The sequence below is a fragment of the Sarcophilus harrisii genome, chromosome 4 (genome assembly GCF_902635505.1).
Source record: "Sarcophilus harrisii chromosome 4, mSarHar1.11, whole genome shotgun sequence".
Taxonomy (NCBI): Eukaryota; Metazoa; Chordata; class Mammalia; order Dasyuromorphia; family Dasyuridae; genus Sarcophilus; species Sarcophilus harrisii.
Window position 1 is genome coordinate 417,690,727 of NC_045429.1, and position 24,729 is coordinate 417,715,455.

General features: G+C 38.9%; 2 protein-coding genes across 2 annotated transcripts in view; both read right to left on the bottom strand.

The window, feature by feature from the left end:
• Positions 1-1,760, bottom strand: part of TSPAN2 (tetraspanin 2) — a 58,421-nt gene extending 56,661 nt beyond the window's left edge. The window contains exon 1 of the mRNA XM_031967351.1: positions 1,582-1,760. Within this exon, the coding sequence (XP_031823211.1) occupies positions 1,582-1,650 (69 nt within the window). The 5' untranslated portion in view covers positions 1,651-1,760. The remainder of the gene's footprint in view (positions 1-1,581) is intronic.
• Positions 1,761-10,803: 9,043 nt separating this feature from the next.
• On the bottom strand, positions 10,804-12,411 carry LOC100927276 (lys-63-specific deubiquitinase BRCC36). The gene has a single exon (XM_012549624.3). It carries the CDS (start codon positions 12,317-12,319, stop codon positions 11,534-11,536), a length of 786 nt encoding a protein of 261 aa, XP_012405078.1. The 5' UTR covers positions 12,320-12,411; the 3' UTR covers positions 10,804-11,533.
• Positions 12,412-24,729: the final 12,318 nt, after the last annotated feature.

Consider the following 24,729-nt stretch of genomic DNA (forward strand, 5'->3'; position numbering starts at 1 on the left):
CTGGAGACTCCTGCTGAGGGCAGCTCGGGTCACGGGAGAACATAGTCTTTGAGAAGATCCAAGTGGAGACTGCCCCACTCCCGGGGTCCCATTTTTTATTTAGTCATAATTGGGAGGTCTTTCTAAAAGTGAACACCTTTCCCAAACCAGAAAGAATACTTTCCCTCTATACCTTCCTGGAAGACTGAGGAATTACAAATGGCTCGGATCACTCGAATGCCCCATTCTTCTCTCAGAATACCTTAAATTATTTAATACTTTAGTGTTAATAAGGTACTTTCTTCCCAGCAATCTTGATAGTTAGGTGGGTCCTACAAATATTATCTCCATTTTACATATGACAAAACTGAGGTTTAAAAAGTCACCCTCACACAAAGCTAGGAACAAGAATCCAAACCCAGATTTCCTAATCCTGGTCCCAAAGTTGTTGTTTCTACATCGCTGCTGTCTCTCAGATAGCAAAACAACCCCCCCCCCCCCCCCCCGCCCCCAATCTGTTGTCCTTTGAAGCAGTTCCCCAGCCCAATGGAAGTTTGCATCTTGTGATAACCCTAAAAGGAGTTGCTAAGGGATAGAGAGAGAACATTTAGACCCTGTTTGACATGGAATGGGGCAATAGGAAGGATCTTGTCTCAATCCTGCCGGCAAGGATTTGAAGTACCCCCGGCACCACGACCCTCCGCCGGAGACCAATGCCTCCACTTATGAAGTAGGAACCATATTTGGTTCTTGCCCCTCCTATTGTCAATGCAACAAACTCCTTGGGAGTTGGATGAGATCATCTCTGAAAAGCAAAAGGTGCTGGGTACATTGGAGGATTTTGAGAGATCTGGTTGGCTGCTGGGACGAGACTGTTTACCTTGGGGAAACCCCCTTACACCAACCTCTGGTCTCCAGCCAGTACTTCCTCCTCTGGTCCTGGGTCTAAGGTACACCAGCGTCCTCCCTGCAACTCCCCCGCCCCCCCCCCCAAGAGATTTCACTCCAAATTTGACTGCACCTGCCAGGACCTTCCCGGCCCCTTGATCAGACCCTGGTTTTCGAGGGGAAGCAAGAAGAAACTGGCGGTGGGAGGGGAGGCGGGGCTGGGGAAGGCAGAAAACCCACACCTGGTGGGGAGAAGCAGGTGGTGCCCCATTCAGCCAGAACTGCCGGGAGGGCTGGGGGAGGCGGGAGGAATCCCTGCCCCGGAATGAAAGCTCAGTTTAAAATTGCTGCCCCCAAGCCCGCCGTGTCTGCCTCCCGCGCTGGCTTTTTCCCTTTATGCCTCTCCATCCCCTTTCCCTTCTGGTTCTCTGCTCTTTGTGTCTCTGACTGTCTTATTTCCCCTTTAGGTTCGCGCGCACACACACATGCACACACACACACATGCACACACACACATACATGCACACGCCCCTTCCCCGCCACCCCCTCTTCCTCGCCCGCTCACTGTCCCTCTCGGTCCCACGCCCGCCCGGACCGGGACTCAGCCGCTGCAGTCGCTCTTTCCCTCCCTCCCTTCCTCCCCGGGGAGCCCCTCATGCGCCCCGTCCCCCTCGAGCTGAGAGCGCCCCGCTCCGTCCCCCGCCTGCGGCTCACCCAGAAAAGCAGGTTGAAGGCGAGGAGCATGTACTTGATGCAGCGCAGGCCCCCGAGGACGCGCCCCATCCTGCGGCCCCGGCAGCGGCGGGATCCCGAGTCCCCAGGCCCGGCTCCGAGCTCAGCTGGAGCCCCGCGGGGAGGGGGCGGGGCCACGCGAGGGCGGGGCGTCGCGGATGGGGAAGGGAGCGAAAAGAGAGGCTGCAAGGGGAAAGGGAGCGGGATGGAGAGAGGAGTGGGAACGCGAGGGCGTAGGAGAGTGATGGAGAGGGGAGGGGCGTGGATGGGGGAGAGGAGAGCCGGGGGAATGGGGTGGGGGCCAGAATTAGCAAGTGTTATGCTCCCTCCTCGGGAGCAGCGAGGGGCTCTCTCTCACCTCCCCGCGCCGAGCGGAGAGCTTCCTTTGACACCCCAACAAAGATAAAAGGAGCTTTTGGTGAGAAAAAGCCTTTCCATCAAGAACCGTTAGCCTCATTCGGCTGAAGGAGAAAGTGACCACCTCCGTGGGCTTGTCTGTGCGCAGGGAAGGTAGTTTCAGGTAGAAGAGGCCAGTAGATCAATCCAACAAGCATTTGTAAGGTACCTACTCCAGGCGGGTATTGGGGATACCAAGTCAAAAATGAAAGCCGCCTGCTCCAAAGAGCGTAAGCATTCTCTGGGGAGTAAACACCGCGCGCACACATGGTGTAGTCCAAAGAAATGATAGCTATGGGCAAGACCCGTGATTTCATTGGTATAAGGCGATCTTTAATGAAAAATCCCCCAACGAAGGCAAGTCACTACTTTTTCTGCAGCTTAGTCTTACAGAAGGTGTGTGAAATGAAACAATGGGATCTTTAGGTCTTTAAAGTCAGTGCCTTCTTGCAGTTTAGTCTTACTGAAGGGTGCAAGGAAGAATGGGACGTTTAGGTCCTTAGGGTCAGCACTTTCTTTACAACTTAGTCTTACAGAAGGTTGCAAGGAACAATGGGAGGTGTAGGTCCTTAAGGTCAGTACTTTTCTGCAGTTTAGTCTTACAGAAGGTTGCATGAAACAATGGGAGGTGTAGGTCCTTAAGGTCAGTACTTTTCTGCAGTTTAGTCTTACAGAAGGTTGCATGAAACAATGGGAGGTGTAGGTCCTTAAGGTCAGTACTTTTCTGCAGTTTAGTCTTACAGAAGGTGTGTGAAACAATGGGATATTTGGGTCTTTAAGGTCAGTGCTTTCCCTGCAGTTTAGTCTTTCAGAAGATTGCATGGAACAAAGGGAGATTTAGATCCTTAAGGTCAGTACTTTCTCCATAGTTTAGTCTTACTGAAGGAGGCAAGGAACAAAGGGAGGTTTAGGTCCTTAAGGTCAGTACTTTCTCTGTAGTTTAGTCTTACAGAAGGTTTCATGAAACAATGGGAGGTGTAAGTCCTTAAGGTCAGTACTTTTTCCGTAGTTTAGTCTTACAGAAGCAAGGAACAATGAGAGGTTTAGCTTCTTTAGGTCAGTACTTTCTTTGCAGCTTAGTCTTACAGATGGTTGCAAGGAAAATGGGGCATTTAGGTCCTTAAGGTCAGTACTTTCTCTGCAGTTTGTCTTGCAGAAGGTAGCATGGAACAACAGGAGGTTTAGGTCCTTGCCCTAAGGTCAGAAAACACATATTGTGTCAAAAGTGGGACCTGAACCATCTTCTGGGCTTGGAGGTCAAACTATCTATGTAAGACATTCATACAAAGAAAGTACGATGTACTTTTGGGAAAGATGCCCAAGAACTGGTGGAATTGGGAAAGGCAATGCTTAAGGTTGGGGTTAAAATGAAAAAACCCTATGTAAGCGGATACTATAGACATAATAATAATATCTAGCAGTTGTATAGTTTGAAGGTTTACAAATCACTTTACAAATAAGATCTCATTTTATCCTCATTGTGTATTATTGTGCTCACTTCACAGATGAGGAGACAGAAGTGAAATGACTTTTCCAGAATCACACAGCTAGTAAGTTTATGAGGTTGGATTTGAAGTCAGGTCTTCTTGACTGTTAAGTTCTAACACTCCACTTTCCCCAGTTGCCATTTATATGTGATAATTTAAGGAGGAGAAAGCACACTAAAAATGAACGATGAACATGAAAGGTTTTCTAGAGGAGAGAGAATATTAGCTGAACCTTGAAGGGAGCTAGGGATCCTGGGAGATGGAGGTGAGGAGGAAGTGCATTCCAGATATAGGAAACAATTTTTGAAAAGTCAATATGGAGCTCCCGGAACTGGGAGCAGTCCTGAGCTTAGCCCTGTAAGGAAACTTTTCTGAAGTAGGCTGGAAATGGCTCCAGGATGCCAAAGCAAAGGGCTGGTAGTTCACTTTCCCTTTCCCCTCCTCCTCCAAGAAAAGTAAGATTCATGTCTCATCCCACAAAGAACAATTTCTCTAGGGAGACTGTGCTGGGAGGAGCAGGATTCCCCCTTCCCCCCTCATCTTCCAAAGAAGAATCCTTACCTTAATAGGCATGAAGTCCAGAGACAGCAGGGAGACAGCTGCCAGGAGGATCCCAGCTGCGGTCACCACACCAGCTCAGCTTGCCAGCTAAGTTTGTAGAGTAGGAGGGCTGACACCAGCTCTGGACTCCTGCTAAAGTCTGCTAATGAGCGATTTTGAAAAAAAAAAAAAAAAAAAAAAAAAAGAATCCAAATCATCAAGATCTAAACAGTATTATGGAGATTTGAACAAAGAAGCCAAAGAAGGTTTCTCGAATAGGGTATTCTGATAACTAGTAGTGAGACAGACCTCATCTAATCCCACATCTTCATTTTTCAGATAAAAAAAAAAGTGAACTTCAGAGGAATTAACTGATTTTTTCAAGGTCACACATATAAGTAGATATCAGAGATATTTGAACCTAGATTCCCTAACTTCAATCCATCAGCTGGGTACCAATCCATCCTCTGACTTCAATCCATCAAACTGAGTGTTTACTGATCACCTATGACCCAAAGATTTATTTTGATTACTGTGCAGAAAACCAAAGACAGGTAGAATTAGAGTTGGAGTTGTGAGTTGGAGGGGACCTCAAAAGTAATCTAATCTAAACAGTAATTGTAGAATTAATCCTTTCTACAACATACTGGATAAGGTAGAAACCCACTGTTGTCTAAAGCAAAGCACTCCATTTTGGGAGTACTCTAATTGTTAGGAAGTGTTTCCAGACACCAGGCTTAATTTCTATCCTTCAAAGAGCTTACAGCCTAGACTATATTGGTGTGTGTATATATGTGTGTGTGTGTGTGTGGAGGCTGATGGTAGACATCATCAACAGGACACAAAAAGGGAAAAAGCTGTGTGACAATTGATCATCTCATACATTTCTGTGCAGTTGCTTTCCCCTGACTCCTGCTCTATCCTAAGACTTCCCCACCAGGGTCTGAGATGTTAGTCTAAAATTTACTTTGGAAAGGGGTCTGGCAATGGAGGAAGAATATGCATTAGAACAAAAGTGTCAAATTCAGGTAGTCTCAAATATTGCTCACAATACTCTGGAATGGGGCAGAACTAAATTAAAATGTAATTGGGGAATATTTAACAAGATAAATAAAACATAGATAACATTAGATTTTAAAACTAAGTCAATAGGTGGCCTGCAAATATGTACAGATTAGTGGCCCCCATTTCTATTTGGATTTGGAAATATTTAACAAGATAAATAAACCATAGATAACATTAGATTTTAAAACTAAGTCAATAGGTGGCCTGCAGGGATCCATATGTACAGATTAGTGGCCCCCATTTCTATTTGGATTTGACACCACTGCATTAGAGTATCAATTGAATAGGTGACTCCTAAGGAGCTATTTTTCCCTGGAAAGCCTAAATGAAGTTATTTTTCATTAAGTCATTAGTCTCTGCATCTTAAGAATAACATGGGTTCTTTTGTTATGAAATTTATAGGAAAAAGTTATCAGTTTGTATCATAACTGCCAATGAATAAATATAAACATGCTATTCATGATGAGTCAACATCTTACTTATATTTTGCATTTTCCACCTCAACTCCCTCCATGCCTACTTATAGTGCCAGGCAAACAATAGGTAATTAGTGGCTAATGAATTGGACAAATACAATTAAACAGTCTATGATTAAAAAAATTTGAAAATGAGCAATAGTTTATTCTAAATACAGCATGATAAAACCTCAATCAAAATCTAATAACTAGAATTTGACAAGGATTGTTCTTGAGCTCTGAATTTTGGAGATTTAAGTGTCTAGAGGAATTTTAAAAGGGTTCCTGTCCTATGTATGGCTGCAGGTTATGCTTCTCTGCTTTTGCCTCTTGAAATCTGTTGACCACTTTAGCATAAAATCTCCTGATTTTTTTACTCTTTCCAGTAAAGTGTTTTGAGCCTTTCAACAAATAATCTACATGTATTTCTGTACTGGTGTACTATGTGCATTATAAACTATAGACATAAATAGAAGCTTCAAAAGGATGTTAAAGATGATAGCTTTAGTAGAGCTAGATATGCCATTTAGATGGCACTTTAGAGTTTGAAAAGCTTTATCTATTATCTCATTTGATCCTCACCACAAACCTGGGAGGTAGGTAGAAAAGATGGAATAAACAATTTAAAAGTATTTTATTACCAGCATAATAAACTCTCCTGTTCTGACTGGCATTACTGTAAAATATACTGAGAGCTATGTAATTGAATAGACTTTATTACTTTTTAAAATCTTGGCTTAACACATTATGATAATAATTTAAAAGTTTGCAGCTCAGTTTATTTCCATTTTATTGGCTATGATTGGTGAAAAACATATGTAGATCTGAATGGAAATGTATTGTTGGCAATGCTTACCAAATTTCAATACTAATTTTTCAATCCTACCCACAAGTAAAGCAAATGTTTTTGTTGAAAATTTGCCAGTAAATTTCCATTTTCTTTGATAGTCTTGCAAACTAACTGGATGGTGTAACACTTTTATATATATATATTTTTAGCAGATTCAAACTGACTGAAATCATTTGGGAAAAATTTTAAAAAGAGTTTAGACAATTCTGTTTCCTAGTTTAAATATGCAGATATCAGTTAACACATAGACACACTCACTGACATAGACATAGACACGTAGACACACACACTATTCCTCCCAGAAGATGTTTCGTTTTTCTCTTATATTACTAATGCTTAACACAGAACCCTATGTATTTTTGTTGTTGTTTTTGAGCTGTTTCTGTCATGATCTCATTTGGGGTTTTCTTGGTAAAGATATTGGAGTAGTTTGCCATTTCCTTCTTTGGCTCATTTTACAGATAAGGAAACTGAGGCAAATAGGGGAATAGAGCTAGTAAGTGTCTGAGATTGGATGTAAACTCAAGTCTTCCTGGCTTGGCTTGATGCTCTATTCACTGACACCTAGCTACACAGTTAATATACATATACATACACACACACACACACACATACACACACACATTATATATATATCACCTAATATATATAGTAGGCAGTTAATAAGTGTTGAATTGAATCAAAGTGATCTGCTCAAAAACCTTCAATAGATTCCAATGCTCAATTAATAAAACTAAAACTCTTTAGCTTGTCATTTTAGGTCCTCCACAAAATGGCACCAATCAGCTCCAATTCCATTTCTTTACTACTGACACAAATGAATCCTCCATTCTAATTAAAGTATCCTACATGCAGTTCCCCAAACATATTCTGAACTTTGGTGCCTTGACACCTTTGGTCATACTATTCTATTCGATTAAAATTCCTCTCCCACTGCCTCTATTTATTGAAATTCTACCCATCCTTTAGAAGCCAGCTCTAGGGTTACCTTGGAAACTTTTCTCTGAATAATTGCCATGATGTATAATTGTCTGGTTCAGTCAAATGCCATTTATAGGCAGCCATCAACATATTTCTGAATTTACACGGGAAGAGGGAATAAGTATTTATATAGTCAGGCACTGTGCCATGTACTTTACAAATATAATCTCATTTGATGCTCACAACTCTCACTTTTTGTCGTTTAGGTTATTTCAGACTCTTTGGGAGCCCACTGGGGGTTTTCTTGGCAGAGATACTGGAATGGTTTGCCATTTTCTTCTCCAGCTCATTTTATAGGTAAGGAAACTGAGGCAAACTGTGTTAAGTGACTTGCCTACAACTATTAAGTATTCGAGGCCAGATTTGAACTCAGGAAAATGAATCTTTCTGACTCCAGCCCTGATGTGCTAATCACTACCAATCTGTCTCCATTTTATAGTTGAGAAAAAGTGAGGTTAAGTGACTTGCCTAGGATCATAGAACTTGTAAAGGTTTGAAGCTGAATTTGAACTCTGGTTTTTCCAACATCAGGCTCAGCACTCTACCTATTATACCACTGAGCTGTTTTTATTACAGCATCTGCTAATGACAGAATGTTAAAGCTCAGAGACATTAGAGACCATCACACTATTATATAAATTAAGAAACTGAGTCGCAACAAAGTCAGTGGATTTGCCTGAGATCCCACTGGTAGCATGTCACAGAACCCTACTCCAAGCCTAGGATTCTTTCCATTCACTACACACTGCTTTCTCTTCAACAACCTCTAATATCCTCTCAATCAACTACCAATGTCCAGACCTCTTCCTCAGCACCCTTCCTCAGCACCCAGCCTCTGATGAACACTGTTAGTGACAGTGAACTTATTACCTTCATAAAATCCAATTTTGTAAAGCTGTGATCATTAGGAAGCTCTTCCATATATTAATCCTGGCTCTATCCTCTTGAGTGAAACCAGATAAAAATAATTCCTCATTCACATGAATCTTTCAGGCATCTGAAGACAGTAAATGCATCCTCTGTAAGTCTCCACTTATTCAGTCACCATGGTTTCGTTCTTATTTGAGTTACTTTCTAAAATATAATGGCTAGACAAATACGATACTTCAGATGTGGTCTGATTAGTTCTGTTAAAACAATAAGAAGTCATTAGGTCTCTAGAAGGCACCTCACAATATTGATTCAATTTATTTTTCAAATGAACTAACTATCCATATTTTTCTTGATCTATAATTGTTCTGGCTTTTGAACCCATGAATTTCTTTGTTGAATTTTATCTTTTGGGGTTTGGGTCATTCTTGCAATTTGTGAAGTTCTTTTCATATCCAATATAATAGTTCTTTCTCCCAGACTGATATGTATACTCAAATCTACCATTTCATCAATGTGAATGTTACCTTCAATAAAGCAGATTACAATTCATCCATGCCTGATCACTCTCTGTGAATCTTGTCTATATCCTTCCATAGATCAAAGAAAATCTTCCTAATGTGTGTGGAGGATTTCTCTTCTTCTAATATCTTGGGAATACCAAGGAAGAACATAGGCTATCCATCTGTTATTCCTTCTCTTGCCTTATCACGAAACAATTATTTTAATTTAGTAAGCCCACCATTAAAAATTTTCCCTTGACATTCTTCAACTATTTGTCATGTTTCAGCCTGCTCAAATCCACAATATTCCTCTTCACTGCCCTCTGAGTAATATTCATCTTAAATTCTTTGCTGACTATTCTATAACTAGCCACCATACATGGATAAAATGTTGATATTAAAAAAAAATGGGCCTGTGTTTCTGGAAAAAATTCAGGTTACCAAAGATCTAGCCCACTCTCCTCCTGCTTAATCAGAATTAAGAATTAATAAGAATTAATGGCCTATCAACCATTTAAGACAAACCCTTGTGTATACACATAGGGTATATATCATGTAAAAAACATTGGCAGGTATACAATACATACATACACTGGTTGGGGTTGTATTAAAATATTATATTAATTAATACTGATAATCACTTTAAATTAAAAAAGAAAATTCTATTTAAAATTATTTATATATATAATTTTTCTATATATATTATATATATATAAAAATTTTTTTATATAAAATGTGTGTTTTATATATATATATAAAAATTTTTTTTATATATATATATGTGTTTTATATATATATAAAAAATAATTTTATATATATATACATGTTTTTAATAATATAAAATTATATATTATATATATATATAAAATGTTTTTAATATATTTATATAATAAAAGGTGTGTGTATATATATATAATTTTATATATAAAATTAATTTTATATATATAATAATATTATATATATATATAAAATTTTATATATATATAAAATTTTATATATATATATATAAATTTTTTATATTATTATTATAAAATTTTTATATATATATATATAAAATGATTTTATATATATATAATTTTATATATATATATTATATAAATAAAATTTTTATATATATAATAAATTTGTATTAATATATATATAAAATTTTATATATAAAATAATAAAATTTTTATATTTTTTTTATATATATTATATATATATAAAATTATATATATATATATATAAAATTAATTTATATATATAATTTTATATATATAATTTAAATATATAAATTTTATTATATAAAATGGTTTTATATATATTATATATTATAAAATAAAATATATGTTTTTATTATTATTATTATAAAATTTTTATATATATATAAAAATGTTGTGTTATATATATATATATATATATAAATTTTTAATATATTATTATATAAATTTTTATAAATTATATATATATAAAATGTGTGTATATATATTTTTAAAATTATATATATTGTGTATATATATTATATATATATATTTTTATATATATATATATATATAAATGTTTTATATATATATTTTAAAATAAAAATTTTATATATTTTATATATATATATATATATAAAATTTTTATATATATATAAAAATTATTTTATATATATAAATAAATTATATATATATATATATATAAAATAATATATATATATATAAAAATTTGTTATATATATATAAACGTTATATATATTATATATATAAAATGTTTTTAATATATTTATTAATTAATAATGGGGATAATTAATATATAAAATTTTTATATATAAATGTATTTTATTAATATATATTAATTTTATATATATATATTATTAATTATATATATAATGTATGTGTGTATATATATATATACATGTGTGTGTGTATATATTATATATATATATCAAATGTGTGTGTATATATATATGTGTGTATATATATATATATAAAATGTATGTGTATATATATATATCTCAGTTGTATGTGTATTTTTTATATGTGTATATAAATACAATATGTATCTTGGTGTATGTATATATGTGTACATATACATATATAAACACATATACACATTAGGATACATGGATACATATTAGTTAATATGCCTGAAGCATCTAATTACATCTGGGCAAGAAAAGCCATCTTTAAATGAAGTCTTTCCCATTCCATCTCCTTGATCCCCACCATCGTGCTTTGATCCTTACAACAACCCTGTGCAGTGCGGTAGGTGCTATTATTAATGCCCATTTTACAGATGAGAAAAGTTAAAGTGTGAGCCCTGGACTCACAAAACTAGTTCTCTGCAGATTCCAACTCAGGACTTTCTGACCCTAAGTGTTCTAGTACTGAGTCACTTACGGGCCTTTCTATTTTGCACACATCTGTACAGAGGTACATGCTGCCATCCACAGGCTCCAGGAAGGCTCCTTGCACCTCGGACAGGGCATGGTGGCGGCTCCGACCCTTCCCAGAATGCCCATTTCTCTCTTCCTCCGCACTTCTTCCAATGCTTGCTATACTGGATTCGGTCTGCTCATACCCACAACGGTGCTCTTCACTGCCCTCTGAGTAATTAAATGCACAGACAATTCTCTTGGAGTTTTTGCCAAAATACTTTATATAAAAACCGGGTTCGTCCATCCTCGGGCCACGGGGAGTCTCTGTACAAGTTTTGCTCTCTAGATCTGCGGGCGATCCCAGAGCGAGCGAACCCAGGAGCAATCGCTAGGAAAGACCCCTCCCCCCGAGGAACCCCGCCCCCTCCCTCCTTGCCCCCGGCGCCTCAATCCAGGGTGGCCAGCTCCTGCAGCAGCTGCTCCTTTTCCCGCTGCAGTTCCCGCGCGCGCTGCTGGTTCTGCTGCAGCCGGTCCTCCAGCCACTGCAGCAGGGGCCCGCTGATGGCCGACATCTGGCTGCAGAGGTTCTTGGTGAAGACGGAGCCGTTGTGGATCATGGTGACCGAGTCCAGGTGGGAGAGGCTGTGGATGCGCCGGTACGCGTCCTGCTCCTCCTGGCAAAGGATCTTGGGTAACTCGATGGCCGACTCGAGGCACACCTTGCCGATGGTGTCGTGCGGCACCACGTGGATGGGGATCTCGATCCGCTCGTAGTCGGCGCTCTTCTGCGCCTGCACCGACTGGAAGCACGTGTACAGGAGGCGGCCGGTCTTGGTGTTCTTGTCCTCGATGAAGCAGGAGAAGATGAGGCCCACGAAGCCCTGGTCCATCATCTGGTACATGGCCTGCGTGCGCACGTCCACGTGCGACGGCCACACGGTGATGTGCGGGTGCGAGTGATACCAGCCCACCACGCGCACCGGGCGGCCCGTGAGCTCGGCCAGGCGCTCGGCCTCCGTGGACGCGGCCGACAGCTGCTCGGGGGAGATCTCCACGCGGTCCTTGCGCTTGTCCGAGCGCCGCAGGATGATCACCGAGTGGATGTGCACGATCTTGCAGGCGTCCACCTCGCCGATGCACAGCCCCATCACCTCCTCCTTCTCCGTGCTCAGGGCGTGGTTGAGGCACACCAGGAAGGCGTCCGAGTCCAGGTGCACGGCCACCACGGCCATGGCGAATCCCGCGTTGCCCACTTCCGGTTCGGAGGGCCGCTCGCCTAATGCAGCTGCGGCGCTTGCGCAGACCCAGCGCCTTCCCGGCGGAGGCGGGGGTGGAGGGGCGGGAACGGGGCGGAGCTCGGGAGAGGAGGAGGGAGGAGGTAGTGGGAGAGGAGAGGAGAGAGGAGGCGGAGCCTGGGCCACGCAGGGCAGCCTAGGGGAGGAGCAAGGAGAAAGGAGGCGGAGCTTGGGCCATTCAGCGCTGCCTAGGGGAGAAGGGGGTGGGGAGAGGAGGCGGAGCCCGGGCCACTCAGCGCTGCCTAAGGGAGGAGGGAACAGGGAGGAGAGGAGGCGGAGCCCGGGCCACTCAGGGCAGCCTAGGGGAGGAGGAAGGAGAAAGAAGGCGGAGCTTGGGCCATTCAGCGCTGCCTAAGGGGGAGGGAACAGGGAGGAGAGGAGGCGGAGCCCGGGCCACTCAGGGCAGCCTAGGGGAGGAGCAAGGAGAAAGGAGGCGGAGCTTGGGCCATTCAGCGCTGCCTAAGGGAGGAGGGAACAGGGAGAGGAGAAGAGGAGGCGGAGCCTGGGGTCGTTATGTCTCATGTTTTTAAACTTTGCGTTGTGAAAAGTCATCAACAAATATCTCAATATACAAAGAAGGAAGAGACTTGTATAAGAAACTGATCTTGTACTGAATACATTTTAAAAATTAAAAGGTTAAAAAAAATAAATGCATAATGAGCAATGTATTAAAATTTTAAAAGAAATTTGTATGATAGATATTAAAATGTAAAGTATTTTTGTTATACATAATACATTTAAATATAAAATATCGATTATGTATAACATAACATTAAATTTTTAAATGACATTAAGATATTTTAATATTTTACTTAATTTTTATAATAATTTAATATTTAAATATAAAATAGATTTTGTTATACAGTATTAAATGTGATCTAAATGTTTATATAAATATCAATTACATGATATGAGCTAGTAATGTATTTTATATCGCTTATACTGGATAGTATATTGAATTGGGTCTGGACATGCCATTTCATTGATACTATGTGCTCCCAGTAAAGAATTCTCTATACCCATGCAGGGAGGCAAATTAACCCCTTCTTTGCAACTCATAGTCTTAGAGAGTCAACTAAAACACGGAGAGTTTAAATTATTTTCCAGGGGCTTTCTCTGTTCCCCCCCACCCTCACCCCAATTTCCTCCCCATAGGAACAAGCAATCCTCAAATGAAGAAATGTAAACTAACAATCATATTGTCAGGTCGCCATTTACAAGGAGATACACAAATTTGAACAACTATGGTTTACACACCTGTCAAACATTGCCCAAAATGCCAATAATGATATTTATATAGTATTTATTATATGTCGAACTTTACGATTATTTTCTCATTTAGCCATGATTCAAATCCAGGTGTTTCTGCCTCCCAATCCAAGCACAAGACTTGCAGACAAAGAGACTGACTGAGGAATGCTAGTGGAATCTTCAATTGACATCCATTTTGGAAAAAAATTGTAATTATAGCCCCAAAATTATTAAACTGCATGTAGCTTTAAGTAAATCCCTCTCTTCAAATAAAGCTCTCCTTCTAATAAATATGTAGTCAAGCAAAACAAACACATTGGTAGCGTTTGAGAATATGTCTCATATATATTAGGTAAGGTATAGGAAGAGAAACATGTTCTACCAAAGATGTTTGCCACCATCATGGAAGATATCCAGGACAGAGTTCTGTTTGAATAAGGATTCTTTATATGTGCTAGATGTTCCTCTTTACTGAAGTCATGTACTCATTGCATCAAGAACTCTGTGGAGACTGTAGCAAGTTCATTACAATTCAGAGAGCTCGTCTTAACTACCCACAAAGGAAACTTTGATGGCTACTATTGAGTGGGCTATTTTGGGGTTAATTCTTTCCTCCCCTCTTCCCCCTCCTCCTGGGGTTCAGATAGATGCTCACAATGGTTGCTTGAAGATTCCTGAGTAAGGGAAGTTGGGGCAGGTTGTACTCAGAGAATCAAATAATTTTACTGTGTGGATGGGATGTCTTGTTGGAAGAGGACTTTGGCCAGAATTTTGTCCTATTGGATCAAATTCATTTGACAATAAACACTAGGCAGTCGAATCTTGTAAGCTCTATATCTTTCAGTTGATTTATGGAATAGTAAAGATATATTATGCTAGTGTTTCTATTGAACCTATATCCCAAAGAAATCTTAAAGGAGGGAAAGGGATTCACATGGGCAAAAATGTTTGTGGCAGCCCTTTTTGTAGTGACAAGAAAGTGGAAACTGAGTGGACGCCCATCAGGTTGGAGAATGGCTGAATAAATTATGGTATATGAATGTTATGGAATATTATTGTTCTGTAAAAAATGATCAGGAAGATGATTTTAGAGAGGCTTGGAGAGACTTACAGGAACTGGTGTTGAGTGAAGTGAGAAGAACCAGGAGAACATTGTACATGGCAACAGCAAGATTATAAAATGCTCAATTCTGATGAACATGAGTCTTTCCAACAATGAGATGATTGATGCCAATTCCAATAATCTTGTGATGGAGAGAGCCATCTGCACCCAGAGAGAGGACTGTGGGAACTGAATGTGGATCACAGCATGACATTCTCACTCTTTTTGTTGTTGTTCGCTTACATTTTGTTTTCTTACTCATTTACTCTCTTTTTTAAAATCTGATTTTTCTTGTGCTGCAAGAGAATTGTATAAATATGTTTATACGTATTAGATTTAACATATACTTTAACATCTTTAACATATATTGGATTGCTTGCCATCTGGGGGAGGTGATGGGGAGAAGGAGGAGAAAATTTGAAATATAAGGCAATGCAAGGGTCAATGTTATGAAATTATCTGTGCATATGTTTTGAAAATAATAAACTTAAAAAAATTGATTTTGGCTATATATGTGAAGTCCTGCAAAATATATTTTCATTAATCATGTTGTAAAAGAAAAGACAAATTAAAAAAAATAAAGTACATAAAAAAGATATATTATGCTATAAAATATCATTTGGAAGAGCCAGTGGATTCCTTACTAATATTCTTGCCATGGATGTGCTCAATGCACATATGGATGATTCTTGATAAAATGTTATGTAGTTGGAAAGTAGGTATACAAAGCAAATATTTATTGATGCTTTTTGACTACTTTTTGGGGATGAATAAGGTTTCAAAAAATTTTTTTTGTATACTTCTAGTACCTCTCCTCTTTCAGATATCTCATGAATAGATCCTTTAATGCTCTAACAGTCATATTGCTTTTAGCATTTCTTTCATGCATAGTTTATCTACACCCACTATTTTGGGGATTAATTCACATTTGCCATCTAAAGTCTTTTTAAAGTTCATTTTGTCTTCTTATTTTAGTTATATATAGCTAGATAAGATATGTATTTCAATATCCATAAAGATCTCTCTCTCTCTCTCTCTCTCTCTGTGTGTGTGTGTGTGTGTGTGTGTCTTCTCTTGTCTCTCTCTCTTTCTTTCTGCTGAACTTCTCTATGGGGGCAGTTAGGTGGTGAAGTGGATAGAGCACTGGGCTTGGAATCAGGAAGACTCATATTCCAGTTAAAATCTAGCATCACTTATTAGCTGTGTGACTCTAGGCAAGTCACTTAACCCTAGTTGCCTCAGTTTCCTCATCTGTAGAATGAACTGAAGAAAGAAATGACAAATAATTCCAGTATCTCTGCTAAGAAAACCCCAAATGGAATCACAAAGAGTCAGACATAACTAAATAACAACATGAAGTCATTAGAGTCTATGTTTTCCCCTCAAATCCCATGTTTTCATAATAACTTGTTTAAACAGGTCCAGTTGGAGTTGTTTTTATTGCACACCATACCCTTTTTTACCCTTTTAAAATTCTCATAGCTTTGTACAATTTTGTTGACCTTTGCTCTAACAAGTTGGTGTTCTGATTTTATGCAGATTCAGGGATTGCCTCCCACTTTGGTAATGAGTCATTTCCTGTCTGTTAAAATATAATCAATTTCATATTTTTGTCTGTGATGTTATTTGTTTTTTTTCCATGTCCAATGATTTTCAGTTCTTTTCTCTAAGGATTCTTAATATATGGGTGAGAGCCTTGTCTAAAAGTCTCTGGTCTTTTGTTCCTTAGTCTTGATCCATATTTTTCAATATATTTCTCACTATCCTCTATTCATATCAAAGTCATGGAATACTTAAATAGATATTGATTTATTTGGAGGCTCTTATTGATCAAGGCTTTCATAGAATTCATTTTCTTTTAGTTCTTCTGCAACAGTCATTGTACATAAGTAATTTTTTTCATAGTGGTCATTTTTGCAAACATATTCATCACAAGCTATTGAATAACGAGGTAGCTAATTGTTTCATAAAATCATGTTTCTTATTGCCATTGGAAATGGAATTTAGTCCCGAGGCTTCTGACTCTAAATCCAGCACACTTTCCACAGAAAGGAAACAGAGAGAATAGCACAGTTTGGCTAGAACATGGCAGTGTTGAGGGAAAGCAGAGGTGTCTATGCTGGACCCAGAGTCATGGCTTTGGAAGGATGAGTGTTAAATTTTCAATGTGAGTTTTTACTACAAAGACTACAAATCAAGGTTTGGTTTATTTTATTGTTTTCTACATGTAAGAAAATAACGGAGAAAACAATAATGCAGATTAAAATTAAAAGTGTCAAACTATCTTTGGAAAGCTGGTTGTTAAATATTTACCAGGTTGTTAATTGAGCATTTATCCCTAGAAGTAGGAGATAAAGTGGAAAAACATCTGGCCATATCACAGCAGACCTAGAATGTGAACCTAAAGAGTATGGATTCAATTCAATTGGCAGTGAGTAAAATTTTTGTGTATTATATCAAAATGGCTAAAGTTGTGTTTAATGAAGAGTTATCCAGTGGTGTTGTTCACAATGGATGGGTTGGAGAGAAGACTAGAGATGCAAATTTAATCAAACAATTAGTATTTATTTTTTTAATAGTATTTTAATTTTCCAATTACATGTAAAATTAGTCTTCAACATTTATTTTTGTAAGATTTTGAGTTCCCTGACAGAAAGTTTCCTTTGTTGGTATATCTCCCCAGCACTAAGTATAGGACCTTGCACCAAGTGAAGCACCTCTACTTTTATTCCTCTGGTGCTTTGTTGAACACTGGCTGGGGATTTCTTTATAGCTGGCAGCTAGTTGTCTACTTAGTTCTTACTCCATGCAGGGTGTCTGCCTCCCCAGGCTCTTTCTTCAGAGCAGCCCAGTCCAAATATGCTTTCTCTCTGAGTTGTTCTTTGGCACTGACTACTAGCTGGGGCTTCCGTTGGCAGGACAGGGAGCTATTTCCCTGCCTGCTGAGTTTGCAGTGTGTTGATGGTGCTACTAAGAAGCTGTTGATGGAAAATATCTGTGGGCTCCTGGGCTTCTTAGCAAACTACCCCCCAGATGACAGGGAAAGGAGGAAAGCTGGGGCCTCAGATTCGTGGCTGTCCAACGTCTCCATGGTCACAGGTTTCCTTCCCCCACCTCTGACTCGACTTGCAATAGCAACAGCAGCAGCAACTGTTTCCTTCCTTAGCTGGGCAACGTCTGGTGTTCAGTGATGGAAGGAGAGAGGGAGGGTCCAGGATGCATCCAAAAGGTGGATGAAATAAGTGGAAGAGGCAGTGTAGGTCTTTGATGGAAATTGGAGAATGTTGAGACCATAAGGAAATTGAGAATATTTTCAGGGTCCTATTCTTTGTCTGTTTTGACTGTCTCTCTGATGCTCTCTCTCTCTCTCTCTCTCTCTCTCTCTCTCTCTCTCTCTCTCTCTCTTTCTCTCTCTCTCTCCCCTCCTCTCTTCCTCTCTCTCTCTCTCTCTGTCTCTTTCTGTTTCTCTCTCCCTTTCTCCTTTCTCTCTTTCTTTCTTTGTCTCTGTCTCTGTCTCTCTGTCTATCTCTGTATTTGTCTCTGTGTGTCTCTCTGTCTCTGTTTCTCTCTGTCTTTTTCTCTGTTTTTGTCTTTGTCTCTGTCTCTTAATGATGTAACTTACTCTCTTCCCCCATCAGGAAGAAGCTATTATCAGACAATTCTATTATCAGATAACTCCCAGACTATCTGAGAAAGAACTCTTTATCAATCTTTATTATCCATCCCCCAAGCTCTGAGTATCTTCAAACAACCTTCAGAGACATTGATTAGCATATTTTAGGCAGGTCTGGGAACTGGTCTGCCACATTCCTCCATCGTTGAGCTCCCTGGCATTTCCTCTCCTTCTTGTTCCCCCCTCTCTCTTAAGTTCAGGCCTTTACACCTGAGAAACCCTCAAGGCTATTCTTTTCCTTATAAAAGATCTGCTTATGATGAAGATCTTTGCTATTCTTCAGGACTAAGCCCACTATGTCTCCCTCATAGTTCCTTCCCTTCAATGGCACCTTTCTCCTTGGTCTGCTAAATTCCTCTCTGGTTCTTACTTTCCTGTCAATGGCATGCTTAAGCCTCATGGCATATTCCTTTAATGGATTCTTCCAAAAACCTTTCCTTTCTTATTTTATGCTTTCCTAACTCCATTTCATATTTACCATTCCTGGTGTCTATTGTATCCCTTCATGTTGTCTATAATCTATTCCCGTAAATAAATCTACCTTTGGTCAAAGAGAATGGCCGTTGTGAATTTATCACATGTTTATTTTGAAGTAAGTATTACTATCCTCACCACAACATTAATAGTGAGGTGATTTTATAGAGAAAGTAGGATAGGAATTAGAGATAGAGAATACAAGAAGGCCCAGGCTGAGATGGAAGCCTTGGCTCCTAATGATTGTTTGACCTTGGGCAAATAATTTAACTTCTGAGTGTCCCCAAGTGACTGTCCAAAACTATAAACTATGGACCCCATCCAGACCTACCCAGATGAGGAATTTCCTCATCTGAGAGTTTCCAGTAACAAAGAAATCATAAATTTAATCCCAGTCCACTTCCCCAAAGCAATAACCAAGAGGTATATTGTGGAATAAATAGCCCCACTTGGAGTTCTGAAAGTCTGAGTTCATATCTTGCCTCTGACACATACTAAGTTGTTTGGTCCTGGGTTAGTCATTTATTTCTGGGTCTTATTCCTGGGTTCAGAGCAGAAAGGGACCCTTGAGGAGAGACTAAAATGAGCAGGAGTAAGGTGTAAGAAAGCTGGAGAGCAGAGGATTCCGGGAAGATGGCAGATTAGAGTGTAAATTTTAAGCTCTCCCGATTTCCCCCACAGATAGAACAAATTTGCTCCTCAGGGAGAGCATAGAGTGATGAAAAATCAAGTAGACTTGGGGTAAAACGGGTCCTCCACATACAACCCAAGAAGATCTGAAGAAAGACCAGGGGCCAAAATTAACTTGTATAAGTGCAAACACTTGAGGGCTAGCAGGGCAGAAACTGCAAGTGGGGAGCCCTGGGGCTAACTGGTGTGGCTAATTGCAGGAACTACTGAAACCTTCATCTCCTGGACTACTTGTGGAATACAAATCTAAGTCCCAGCAGACTGAAGAAACCTCGGCTGATTGGGAATGCCAGGCTCAGCTGTGCTGCACGACATGGTCCTGGGTAAGAACAAACCAGCATCCAGTGAGTGCAGAGGCAGCGGGGCAGGGACACTGCTGGCTGTGGACCCTTGCAGGAGGGGGAAGCTCTTGGCTGGGGGTTCCTGGTTAGAAGGAAGAGCTGAAGGGAAGCCAGAGACACCATCCCCTCCACCCCAGGATTAGAGATGCTTACATAATACCTCTTAATTAAAAAAAATGAATAGACAAAGAAGAAAGAACTCAACCATTGAAATATACTATGGGAACAAGGAAGACTGGGGTTCATTTTCAGAGGAGGACACTGAAGTTAAAAAAGCTTCTATGCCTAAGAGTAATGTGAAATGGCTTCCTGTCCAGAGAGAATTTATACAACTCAAAAAAGAATTTAAAAATCAAAGGAGAGACCTTGAGAAAAAACTAAAAAATAAATAAAAGCGATCCAAGAAAACAAGAAGATTATGAAAAAAAAGTTAACCAACTAGAAAAGGAGATACAGAGTCTCAAAGAAGAAAATAACTTTGAAAATTAGAATTGGACAAGAGAAGCCAGTGAAGCTATGAAAGACCAAGAATTAACAAAACAGATGATAAAGAGTGAAAAATAGAACAGAATGTGAAACATTTTATAAGAAAAATGACAGATTTGGAGAAAAGATCAAGAAGAGAAAATATAAGAATAAATGGACTGCCAGAAAGTTGTGATCAAAAAAAGGACCTTGACACAATAATGCAAGACATAATCCAAGAAAATTGTCCTGCAGTGGTAGAACGAGGGAAAAAATTCAGTGATCACCACTTCAAAGAGATCCTTTATAGAAAATATTCTTGCTAACATTATTACTAAATTTCAGAACCCCACATCAAAGAGGAAATTTTGCAAGAAACAAGAAAAAAACAGCTCAGATACACTGAAGCTACAATTAGAATTGTACAGGGCTTAATCAGCAGCCACAATAAAAGACTGCAGATCCTGGAATCATATTGATAGACAATCAAAAGAACTAGGCCTGCAGCCAAAAATATCATATCTAGCAAAATTACTTATAATATTGAATGAGAAAAAATGGATATTCAATGAACCTGCAGATTTTCAGGACTTTCTTTTTTTTTTTTTTTTTTTAATAACTTTTTATTGACAGAACCCATGCCAGGATAATTTTTTACAACATTATCCCTTGCACTCACTTCTGTTCCGATTTTTTCCTTCCCTCCCTCCACCCCCTCCCCCAGATGGCAAGCAGTCCTATACATGTTAAATAGGTTACAGTAGATCTTTGATACAATATATGTGTGCAGAACCGAACAGTCTCTTGTTGCTCAGGGAGAATTGGATTTAGAAGGTATAAATAACCCTGGAAGAAGAACAAAAAATGCAAGCAGTTTATATTCATTTCCTAGTGTTCTTTCTTTGGGTGTAGCTGCTTCTGTCCATCCTTGGTCAATTGAAACTGAGCTAAATCTTCTCTTTGTCGAAGAAATCCACTTCCATCAGAATACATCCTCATACAGTATTGTTGTTGAGGAATATAATGATTTCCTGGTTCTGCTCATTTTGCTCAGCATCAGTTCATGTAAGTCTCGCCAATCCTCTCTGTATTCACCCTGCTGGTCGTTTCTTACAGAACAATAATATTCCATAAAATTCATATACCACAATTTACTCAACCATTCTCCAATTGATGGGCATCCATTTATTTTCCAGCTTCTAGCCACTACAAACAGGGCTGCCACAAACATTTTGGCACATACAGGTCCCTTTCCCTTCTTTAGTATCTCTTTGGGATATAAGCCCAGTAGTAACACTGCTGGATCAAACGGTATGCACAGTTTGATAACTTTTTGAACATAGTTGCAAATTGCTCTCCAGAATGGCTGGATGTGTTCACAATTCCACCAACAATGTATCAGTATCCCTGTTTTCCCACATTCCTCAACATTCTGTGTATCTTTCCCTGTCATTCTAGCCAATCTGACAGGTGTGTAGTGGTATCTCAGAGTTGTCTTAATTTGCATTTCTCTGATCAATAGTGATTTGGAACACTCTTTCATATGAGTGGTAATAGTTTCAATTTCATCATCTGAAAATTGTCTGTTCATATCCTTTGACCATTTATCATTTGGAGAATGGCTTGATTTCTTATAAATTAGAGTCAATTCTCTATATATTTTGGAAATTAGGTCTTTATCAGAACCTTTGATTGTAAAAATGTTTTCCCAGTTTATTGTTTCCCTTCTAATCTTGCCTGCATTAGTTTTGTTTGTACAAAAACTTTTCAATTTGATATAATAAAAATTTTCTATTTTGTAGTCAATAGTGATCTCTAGTTCTTCTTTGGTCATAAATTCCTCAGGACTTTCTGTCAACCAAACTCAAACTTAATAGAAAATTTTAACAAATAAGAGCCAATATCAAAGATCAGTTCCAAGGAACTCAACATGAGCAAAGTGTTTGTTTTTTTTTTTCAACATGGGAAATTTATAGCATATGTTTAAGATCGATATCAACAATATGACAGACCAAAAGAAAGATTGGGGCAGAGTTAAGGTAAACAGTAATTTTGTCATACAAATTAGGTGCAGAGGCATTAGAGGGGGAGGGTGACTCAGTTCTGAAAACCTACTCACATCAGGAATGGGTTAAATAAACAACATTACATATATGCTATGAAGGGTATATCACTCTCCAAAATCTATAAAAAAATAAGGGGGAAGGGATGGGCAGACAGGGATGAAGAAGACAAGGGAGGGATCCATGGGTGGGGGAGAGGTTAAGTAATAGCAAGACAAATTATGAGCAAAGAGTAAACAGTTAGCAGGGATAGGAAAGATATATGTGTATTTATGTATGTGTATGTGTATGTATATATCTATACACATATATATAAATGCAACTTTTTTTAACTATAGCTTGCTTGGGGGAAGTGTGGGAGATGAAAGGGGGAAAAAAAATAAAGTAAAAACAGTATGCAGTAAAGAATAAAAGAACAATTTACACGAAAGTAAACATGGACACTCCTGAATATAATTTCTTCTACTAATATATACATATATATATATATATATATATATATATATATATATATATATGTATCACACACACACATACTTTCTTGATCTGGTATTTGTTGTTATACATTTTGAATCTGTCCTGATGTTCTGTTGGGCACATGACAGTGTTCTCTTTTGTTTTGTATTCCTTTTCTGTTTTTCTTTTTTCTTATTTTATTTCTTTAAATAAAATAAATTTTTGGGAAAAAAGAGAACTGAAAAGCTAGGAAGGGGCCATGTTAGGAAAACTTTAAAAGCTAAACAGAGAAACTAATATGTTGGGAAGACCAAGTTAGCATCCTGGATACCTTAGAATCAGCTGGAGTCAGGATAAGCAAAAGTCTTTAGCCTTTATTCTTGGTCTTTAGGGGTAGGAGTGAATTGGATGGACATAGGATCTCCATGACCTCTCCTCTTCTTCTCCCGCCCCAAAGTGACTCTGACTAGTCTTACTCCATGCCCTAGTCCCTCCTACAATTCTCTGTATACACCAATTATTGAGCCAGCACAGAATAGTGGGAAGGGCCATTTTCCAAGCATATGCTTATAGAGTATTGTCCAGTTGATAATTAGCCTTAAGTGCTTGGTTGTCCCACCTCGGTACATTAACTCAAGAGTTTCAGCCCTTTACATCTCCCGCTTTCTTTTGTTTTAGAACACGGGTGGTCACGCCATCCCTGACTTCTCAGGGAGGTAAAAACACCAAAAAGAAGGTGATCACACCCTCCCCTGACATCTCAGGAAGGGAGATGAAAAGCACTAAAGAGAAGTGGGGATTGCTAGCGGGTTTCTGGGCTGAAGGTCTTATTAGAAACAGGTATGCACAAACCCATCAGCATGGGAAATATTACACAGGCATATAGCAATAACGCACAGGCTATTAGTGATAACTCTCCTTACAGTCAGTGCAGGCTCAATGTGGTGTAACAAACATGAATGTACATGCAAGTAGTGATATAACAAACAATATGAATCAACACGGTATTGTATTCTAGCCACAAGCACTGGGTAAGGAGTAAGACTTTGTTCTGGTTGTGTGGGGAGTTTCACCCACTCTATCACACTGTCTCCTTGATGAAGGACTGCTGTGGGTGCCTCTTGTGTAGCAAAAACTGATATTTCCAAGGGTTTTTGAGTGACTCTTTCAACCACATTGGATAAAGTCAGTTCAACTTCTCTCAAAGCCACTTGAACTTCTTTTATAAGCTGGTGTGGTGAGTTTAAAGCATTGTCTCCCCTTAAAATGTCATATAATGATTGCAATTGATAGGTAGTCAAGCCTAACACTGGATGCATCTATTGGATATCTCCTATCAATTTCTGAAAGTCATGTAAGGTTTTTAGCTTCTCTGTTCTTATGGAAAGTTTTTGTACTGTGAGCACCTTAGGGTATAATTCATATCCTAAATATTGAAAAGGAGCATGTCTTTGAATTTTTTTCTGGAGCTATGTGCAATTTGTAGTTCCTTAGTGTTTCCATGGTCTTTTGTAGACATGCTTCTAACATTGCCTCTCCTTCTCCTTTCCCTATTCCCCATACCATCTATTATCATACCATCATTGCCACTCCATCTATGTTTCTAGCCACATGAGTCATCTCCTTAACATGGTCTTACCTTCTGATACTTACCTTTAATCCTAAAATTTTATCATTTTTGACAAGAAGATGATCATTTTCTTAGATTGCAAGTCATTCTCTTCTTCCTTACTCTCCATTTGCAATCAGTTACCAACTCTTGGCAATTCTACTTATGTGGCATTTATCCCCTTTGTCTCCTCTTTTCTCATTCACCACCTTAGTTCAGGCCC

What these genes read in the sequence shown, in the direction of transcription:
- LOC100927276 (XM_012549624.3), bottom strand. Translation starts at nt 12,319, where the DNA reads ATGGCCGTGGTGGCCGTGCACCTGGACTCGGACGCCTTCCTGGTGTGC.